This window comes from Triticum urartu, chromosome 2 (genome assembly GCF_003073215.2).
Source record: "Triticum urartu cultivar G1812 chromosome 2, Tu2.1, whole genome shotgun sequence".
In the NCBI taxonomy this organism is placed as follows: Eukaryota; Viridiplantae; Streptophyta; class Magnoliopsida; order Poales; family Poaceae; genus Triticum; species Triticum urartu.
The window spans coordinates 524,801,893-524,810,920 of record NC_053023.1 but is presented as its reverse complement, the minus strand read 5'-3'; the positions used below and the strand labels follow the sequence as shown (position 1 = coordinate 524,810,920).

Sequence of the window (9,028 nt, the reverse complement as noted above, 5' to 3'; positions counted from 1 at the left end):
AGATTATATGACCTCAGCTGTAATCTTATAACGGTAGATATGTGATGTAAACATGAAGTAAAGACAAGTCCGGAACTTCGTTTCACAAAGTTGAAGCACAGGATTGCAGCAAAATAGCATTCAGTGAATGTCCTTGTCCTCCGTTCGAAGCTATGATTCATTTTCTTTCTCAGCCATTTCCTTTTTATAAGCCTGCAACCTTTCTTTAAATTTCTTGCTCTCTTCAAAGTTTGCCTTTCTCTTCACAGCTTTCTGAGTTTCACAAGGAGAGTAGCACATTTAGGGAGAGAAACAACTCCTACAAATTATGATAGAGAACAAAATAAATAAATTATAGCAACGACTCTAACTTGGCAAAAGGTTGCTTACCTCCTGCCGGAAGCACCGATCAAGCTTAATCTTAAGATCTGTGCATTCACCAAAGAATTTTTTGATGGGGTGATCCACATGGCACTTCTGGAATTCTTCGATAATCTGGGCAACAAGGACATTAAATTTTATAATCTGGGAACTTCTGTGAAAATATACACTTGGAATGACAAAGCTTCAGATAGAGCCAGAGGTCAGGACAAAGATACCTCAGCACACATAGGATGCCTGTGTAGGGTTAGATGGGGATGCATTTCCGTAGATGTAGGAATGTGAGCCTGCATGAAAGTTGCCCAAGTTAGCAAGATCTGATCCTCGAAGTAGATTCTTGTATAAATGACAGACTGTAAAACTACAAACTAGAAGTGGAGCCTAACATCGATGCATACCAGCAAACACAACCTTATATTTCTGCTGTAACAGTACCTCTACCAATGATCTTGTCAGTAAAACATGATCTATACCTTCACAGGCAGACTTGCAATCGAATGGACAACTGCCACAGAGGGGCAAGTGATAGTGATATCTGCAGGGCACAGCGACAGTAAACTACAGGGGAGATTTGGCTGAGCTGGGGCTTGGGCAGAATCTGCGGGGCCGGGCCAGTCGTGGAGGCGGAAGGCGGGCAGGCGGCGCGGCGGCGGCGGCGGCGTTTGCCTGGATCGATAGCTCGACTCGATTGGAAGAGGACAGCACGAGCGACAGAGACAGGGCACAGGTGACGGGCTCGCTGTTGGGCCGGAAGCATGGGCCTTTTACATTTTTTTAATCATTCTAAAAATCCGAAAGTTTTGCGTGGGCTAGACATACCCGGCCTACCCGATGGAAAAAGAATTATCAAAAAAGAAAGGGAGTTCGCAAGCAATTTACTTGTACGCGGCAGGAGGCGTGGCGTCGGCGGGACCGAGCAAGACAGGTGCTGGGCGTCGGCGGAAGCTCGTCGCTGCGGGGACAGCAGCAGAGGAGCGCTATGGCGAGGGAGGCTCGTGGCGGCTTGGGACGACTGGGAGAGGCTCGTCGACGGCGTGGGGCGTCGGCGGAAGCTCGCGGCAGCCCGGACGGCGCGGCCTGGAGTGCGGCTGGGGACTCGACGACGCGGGATCCGTTGGCTGAGGCGTAGCCGCGCTGTAACTGGAATGGGGAGGCCTGTCGCGGCGCGGGGATCGTGAGGGAGGGGAAGGGGGGAAACTGGGTATTAGGTCGGCGAAGGAAGAGGTGAGTTTAAAGGCGAAGGGCGATCGCGACCGGCGCTGGGTCGCGCCGTGGCTCCGCACCGACCGTAAGAACATCTCCACCCGCGTCTTCAATAGGTCCCCAAATGATTTTTTTTCGCCAGCGTCGATAAAACGTTTTAGTCGCGCTTTCAAGACGCCAAAATTCGCAGGCATGACCCGTTTTTGGGCCTGGTGATCGCAAGCCGAACCCGGCGCACGGGAGGGGGGGGGGGGGGCCGGGGGGGGGGGGGGGGGGGGGGGGGGGGGGGCTCGGGGGCTCCGACGCAAGGGAAAAGTACGTGTGACCCACACCGTCAGACGAAAAGTCAAGCTTATCGTCCAGATTCGCCTTTCACCCCCCGCGCACTCGGCTGCCACCCGGCTGATCCCGGCGCCGCCCACCGCCCACCACCGCTAAATAGGCTATTCCCCGCTGGAAAAAGAGAAGAGGTTTCGCCGAGGCAGCCTCTCCACCACCGTCTGGGCGATTTTTTCGGCGTTCCGGCCGCGCAGGGGCAGTGTACCGGCGGGTACGCGCCCACCACACCCGCAAGGTGTTCGGTGATTTGCCTGCTCGGCAATGGACTCGGACGACGAGGAGGCGCTCGCCGTGCTGCTGGAGGAGGAAGCCGATGCCGACGTTCAGGAAGAGGAACATCTCATGGTCCTCGCCACCCTCGCCGGCCTGCTGGGAAGCAATGAAAAGCCGCGACGAGGTGGCTTGGCGCCGGGGCGGATGAAAGCAAAGAACCGGCATCGTCTCGAAGGCTATTGCATGCTCTACTCGGACTACTTCGCGGACGCTCCACTGAATGGCGACAAAGTATTTCGGCGCCGTTATTGGATGAGGCGAAAACTTTTCCTCAGAATTGTGAATTCTATCCGGGAGTTCGACAGCTACTTCAAGTGCAAGAAGGATTGCACCGGCAAATTTGGATTCACCTCAATCCAGAAGTGCAGGACAGTGATGAGGATACTTGCATATGGAGCTTTCGGTGATTCACTCGACGACTATGGGCGCATGGCCGAGTCCACCACCATTGATTGTTTTTACAAGTTCTGCAGGGCAGTGGTGGCAGTGTTTCGACCGCAATACTTGCGAACACCCAATGCGGAAGACACTGCTCGGATCCTAGCACCGAATGCAGCAAGAGGATTTCCTGGGATGCTTGGAAGCATCGAGTGCATGCATTGGAAATGGAAGAACTGCCCATTTGCTTGGCAGGGGATGTACAAAAGGCGCCAAAGACGGTTGCAGTGTGGTACTTAAGGCGGTGGCCGCACAGGACCTATGAATTTGTCACTCCTTCTTTGGTATGCCAGGAACTCACAATGACATCAATGTGCTGCAGTGCTCCCCTATCTTTACCAAGCTTGTTGAAGGTCATTCTCCTCCGGTGAACTTCGAGGTCAATGGACGACACTACAACAAGGGGTACTACCTAGCTGATGGCATCTATCCGAGATGGTCTACATTTGTGAAGACTATCTCAAATGTTGTGCCAGGAGGCAAGAAGTCCCACTTTGCCAAGGTTCAGGAGGCTTGCAGGAAGGATGTCGAGCGGGTATTTGGTGTGCTCCAATCTCGATTTGTTGTTGTCCGTTACCCTACTCAGAACTGGTCGAAAGATCAAATGTGGGAGATCATGACTTGTTGTGTCATCTTGCATAATATGATCATTGAGAGCGAGCAGGAAGAGGCAGTGTTTGACACTGAACCATACTACAGGCAGGGTCCTCTCGCCGAAGTTGGTCACCAGCTACCGGCAACCTGGACTGCCTAGCTACCTCAATATGCGTCAGGAGATCCGAGACCCACAGGTGCATCAACAACCGCAGCAGGATCTGGTGGAGCATATATGAAGGATCAAGGGCGACGCCTAACTCGACGTGTGATGAAATATGAATTTTTATTTGCTGAACTATATAATTTGTACTGAACTATTTGTTGTTGCACTATTTTGTTGAACTATTTGATTTTTATTGATTTTCTGTGATGAACTATGTGATAAAAAATTATTTATGTTGAGAATTCGCATCGAACCATGTCGAATATGGGTTGATTCTCGCTGATATCGAGCCATTTTTTTGCCGAAAGTGGCCCGAAAACTGGGCCGACATCAACGCGTGGGGCGATGGCTGGGTGCCTAACCGCTGCCGGAGCCGATTATACTGTTGGCTCGCCCCCGCACAGCGATTTTTATGCCTCGTAAAGAAGCCAACGGTTGAAGATGCTCTAAGACCTGCGATTGATTATGCTAAACATAGTGAGAGTACCTTTGGCTAGGAATATAACGCAGGTCAAGGCTCATGGCATAGGCTTAGTATTTTTTTTGATAAAGAGACTTAGTATTGATGGTCGTAATAAAAGAATATAACACATTTCAAGGTTTAAGGCCTAGATTTGGTATTGATGATCGTATTTTTTTAATTTATTTCAGCATTTTCGACGATGTGCATTTAATGGACGGAGACATTCTCGTTGACTACAAAGTCGTCTATATCAACTTCGTCAATCTCAGGATGATGTGCCGGCTCGTTCTGTTAGAGGTGCTCATAGGGGTAAGGTGTGCATGTTCATAAGGGTGAATAAAAGTGCATATGTATAAGCGTTTGTGTCTGTATTGTATTAAAGATGACAAGCTTGCTTATGTGGCAAGTAGTTAATTAGAAAGGCGTTCGTGCTAACAAAATATGTTATTGTAATATAACGCACCCAAGGCAAAAAAAATCTACATCTAAATAAATGAAAACTTCCATGATGCCACACAGATGTTATTACCCATAATAAAGATAGTAACATAGCCTAGTAGCATATGCATGTTACTAGTCTAAATTACTTTCAAAAAGTCACTTTGGAACCCGAGTGCATTGGAGCCCTATTTTTTAAACTGTGCCGAAATACTATTTTGAAGTTTCAAAACAATTTGAGAACAAATTAACATGTTTATATGAACGTATATTACACATGTGTAAATTTTGATGCTGAAATAAGTAACCATGTGAGTTACAAAAAAATGACAAAATCGTGATTTTGTCAAGATGAACAGTGCATGCATTATCCACTATTTGGAAATCATCATTTTTTCATTTTTGTATATGTCGCATGTTTACTTATTTCATCATCAAATTTTACACACGTGTAATATTCATCCATATGATCACGCATAATTTTTTTCAGAATTTTTTGAAACCATAAATGTGATTTTCAAAGTATTTAAAATAAGGTCCTCCGATACAACCAGTTCCAAAAATCCACTCTCAAATTACTTCCCACTATGACGAGCCTTAGCTGTCGAATTTGATTCTCTTTTCTTCCACCGTCCTATGCACATCTCCCCCCACAAAAGGAAAACACAAAAAAAGGAGGGGGGAGCAGTGCCCCAGTTTAGGCGCATTGTTGCTTGTCCGCTCACTGCACTCTGCCTCCTTGTTGGTTGTAGCTCCCCGTGCTCGTGGCAACAGCACCCGCGTTTCCCGTGGCTCCTGCTTCTCCCGCCTGTTCCCCGCACGTAGTAGTGTGCCCCAAACGGTTGCAACTCATGTCATCGACGGTCGGAGCTCCAGTGGAGCTCCGCAACTACCATCTAGCTTGAAGAATGCCGATGGCTGTTCCCAACATTTTCGCGTTAGGGTTGCAACACCGTCAGCTTCATCGTTGACTGGTCGCAGCTCCCATGGACACTTGTTGCACCTCCTGCCATCCATTGTTGAAGCTCCTCCAAATATATTTCTTCTAACGCTCATAAGATATACTCCCTTCGTCCCAAAATAAATGTCATGGTTTTAGTTTAAATTTGAACTAAAATGAACTAAAACCACGACACTTATTTTGGGATGGAGGGAGTACTCCACAAGCGTTTCCGCGGAGTACCTTATGGTTCACTTAGCACATTTATGTCTAAATATTATTTTCGTTTTGACACAAGCAACTATCAAAATATTTCTCACAACCACCCAGAACTTGAATATGCTATATGATCACATAGATGTTTTCTAAAATTGACTAAATAAAATTCATATTGCAATAAATCAAATGTTCATATACGCAAGAGAGTTCATGTATCAATTAAAAAAAGTTTATGCACCTTGTCCGAACAATACTCGTGTATAAAGTGGGAGAAAACTAAAAGAGGGGAAAGTCATATTTTTTAAGAAAAAGGAATTTTTTTTAAATATGAATAAAAATATTCATATAATCAGGAAAAAGCTTGCATCTTTTACAAAAATAAAGTACAATGCAAAAGCACATTAAAGTTTTTATTTAGGGGCGATGAATAAATAAATAAGTTAAAAAGAAAAGGAATAAGTAAACATAGAAACAAAAAAACTCACTTTGCCTCGCACTTAGCCTAAAAAGACCATGTTATGGGTGGAGCATTGGTTAGCAGGGAACAGGAAATTCCTCAAAAATTGCCACAATATGTTATTTATACATCGGGTTAGATGGGGCAGCAAGAAATTATACCATTACAAGGAATGCTCTAATGTCGATAGTACAAGCAGACATTGAGGAAGATGAGTGTCTCTAAACTAGCTATTGATAGTACATTGTTTGCATATTTACAAAGTTTAGATACCACATTGGCTGGCACTACCTAAGGGAGAGTGAATTTTCTCGTGTGTACGGAGGTCCCGTAAATGGATTTGCACATTCATTATTTTGGGTGGGCCCCTGCATACAGCTTTTGGCAGATATGGCATACTCCACCCATCCGATTTCTATGCTTTTTTATTTTAGCTTTCATATTTGAATCTATTGTATCTTTTGAATCGGAAGTCCAATTTATGTTTCATTTGCATATTGGTGTTTCTTGCGACAATGGCTTTTAAATAAGAACACTCTTGCATGTGTTTCAACAAGTTTTAAAAACATCACCAAGTATCATCTAATAAACTTCATACAACGAAGGACATAATCACTGGGTCTTAATACTAAAACTTAAACTCTAAACACTAAGCCCTAAACCCTAAACAGTAAATCCTAAATCCTAAAAACAAATGAAACTTAGTAAAAACTCAATATTATGACTATTAAATTTTAATATTTGAACCTTAGTAAAAAAATGAAAGTTGCCAAAATGTATGCAAGAGTGGTCTTGTTCGAAAGTTCTCATCTCAACGAGCACAAATATGGAAACAAAAATTAATCTGGACCTTCAGTTCAAAAGATATAACAAAATCAAATTTGAAGATGAAATGAAAAGGTATGGGAGATGGGTTGGGTGGAGCATGCAATTGTGTGATAACATGAGTGCATGAGGCCCTCCAAAAGTAATCAATGGCTAAGTCATGCATGCAAAGGAGATAAGCATGCATGCATGAGAATTTCCAACAAAATCGACGAATGAGACATGCACGGGACCTCCCATGCACGAGAGAATTGTCGTTTTCCTATCTAAGGGCATCTTTAGGGGATCCCCCATCCTTTAATCTCCATTTTTTAGGGTTTATACTTTTCTCCACCTATCCCACCCCCAAAACTTAATCCCCCCCCACACACACACACAATTTTTTTGTTGTTTTTCCAAAAGTTTGCATACAAACTACAATTGAGCATATATTTTTCGAAACATATTAATTTGACACTTGAGAATTCAAAAGCACACAATTCGGGTACATATCAAATTCAATGTTGTACAATTTTTTCGTTATTATTGATCCCGGGTACATATTACTATGAACATTTTAGTGCAAGGGTGAACCATCACCGCTAATTATTCCTCTAGCTAATTGCCTAAACTAAGAACAACGTCCTTGCAATGATTCACGCAAGAAGAACTGATGGTGCCGATCCATAGAGTATAAACCAAACCATAACAACAATTAGGAGTGCAAAGTGAAGCGTGTTTAGTTACCTTATATGAGCTTGCATCTTGTTGATTTGGGCTTGCATCCCATTGATGTGTACTTTTTTATCGCGTGCGTCTATCAGCACATCATATAGCTAGTCTCACATTGGTCGATCGCAATAGTCAAGCATCTGCTTTTCGTAAAAGCTTATGAGAACAACCCATATCCATGTGTTGCAAGAGAATCATCTCTCTCTCCATGTGTGTGTGTGTGCGTGTGTGTGTGTGTACATAATGTTGTGAGCAACGAGATTTGTATGCCAATTTGCAAACGGAGAGGGGGTTTTGGTACCTTGCTTCCATGACCAACACAAAGGGAAGAAGTCTCAAGTTGGATTCCTGGTTGTGTGCGAGGTTGTTTGAACAACAGTGAAATTGCAGCCTGATACGTCTCCAACGTATCTATAATTTTTGGTTGTTCCATGCTATTATATTATCTATTTTGGATATTAATGGGATTTATTTTACACTTTTATATTATTTTTGGGACTAACCTATTAACCGGAGGCCTAGCCCAAATTGCTGTTTTTTTCCTATTTCAGTGTTTCATAGAAAAGGAATATCAAACGGAGTCCAAACGGAATGAAACCTTCGGGAGCGTGATTTTTGGAACAAACGTGATCCAGAGAACTTGGAGTGGACGTCAAGCAATCAACGAGGCGGCCACGAGGCAGGGGGGACGCGCCTATCACCCCTGGGCGCGCCCTCCCCCCTCGTGGGCCCCTCGTTGCTCCACCGACCTACTTCTTCCTCCTATATATATCCATATACCCCGCAAACATCCAGGAGCACCACGAAACCCTATTTCCGCCGCCGCAACCTTCTGTACCCAAGAGATCCCATCTTGGGGCCTTTTCCGGAGCTCCACCGGAGGGGGCATTGATCATGGAGAGCCTCTACATCAATTCCATGGCCTCTCCGATGATGTGTGAGTAGTTTACCTCAGACCTTCGGGTCCATAGCTAGTAGCTAGATGGCTTCTTCTCTCTCTTTGGATATCAATACAAATTTCTTCTCGATTCTCTTGGAGATCTATTCGATGTAACTCTTCTTTTTGTGGTGTGTTTGTCGAGATTCGATGAATTGTGGGTTTATGATCCAGATTATCTATGAACAATATTTGAATCTTCTTTGAATTCTTTTATGCATGATTGGTTTATCTTTGTAAGTCTCTTTGAATATCAGTTTGGTTTGGCCTACTAGATTGATCTTTCATGCAGGATAGTGGTCGATGTGTGGAGTAATAGTAGTAGACGCAGAATCGTTTCGGTCTACTTGTCTCGGACGTGATGCCTATATACATGATCATACCTATATATTCTCATAATTATTCGCTTTTCTATCAATTGCTTGACAGTAATTTGTTCACCCACCATAATACTTATGCTATCTTGAGAGAAGCCACTAGTGAAACCTATGACCCCCGGGTCTATTTTCCATCATACAAGTTTCCGATCTACTTTATTTTGCTATCTTTACTTTCAATCTATATTATAAAAATAAAAAAAATATTTATCTTATTGTCATCATATCTATCAGATCTCACTCTTGCAAGTGGCCATGAAGGGATTGACAACCCCTTTATCGCGTTGG

At 44.1% G+C, this 9,028-nt stretch overlaps 1 protein-coding gene across 2 annotated transcripts; it reads right to left on the bottom strand.

Moving 5' to 3' along the window:
• Positions 1-6: 6 nt before the first annotated feature.
• LOC125541759 (COX assembly mitochondrial protein 2 homolog) lies at positions 7-1,624 on the bottom strand. 2 transcript variants are annotated; one of them, XM_048705095.1, is made up of 4 exons: positions 1,240-1,624; positions 579-647; positions 370-474; positions 7-252 (listed from the first exon to the last, which is right to left on the bottom strand). In XM_048705095.1, exons 2-4 carry the CDS (start codon positions 621-623, stop codon positions 151-153), a joined length of 252 nt encoding a protein of 83 aa, XP_048561052.1. In that variant the 5' UTR covers positions 624-647; positions 1,240-1,624; the 3' UTR covers positions 7-150. The 2 variants fall into 2 exon arrangements, with proteins under 2 accessions (XP_048561052.1, XP_048561053.1); XM_048705096.1 differs by lacking the exon at positions 1,240-1,624 and adding an exon at positions 834-1,189.
• Positions 1,625-9,028: the final 7,404 nt, after the last annotated feature.

Coding starts and splice junctions, on each gene's coding strand:
- LOC125541759 (XM_048705095.1), bottom strand. CDS start 623: ATGCATCCCCATCTAACCCTACACAGGCATCCTATGTGTGCTGAG. Junction 475..578: donor GGCATCCTATGTGTGCTGAG/GTATCTTTGTCC, acceptor CTTGTTGCCCAG/ATTATCGAAGAATTCCAGAA. Junction 253..369: donor ATCGGTGCTTCCGGCAGGAG/GTAAGCAACCTT, acceptor TGTGAAACTCAG/AAAGCTGTGAAGAGAAAGGC.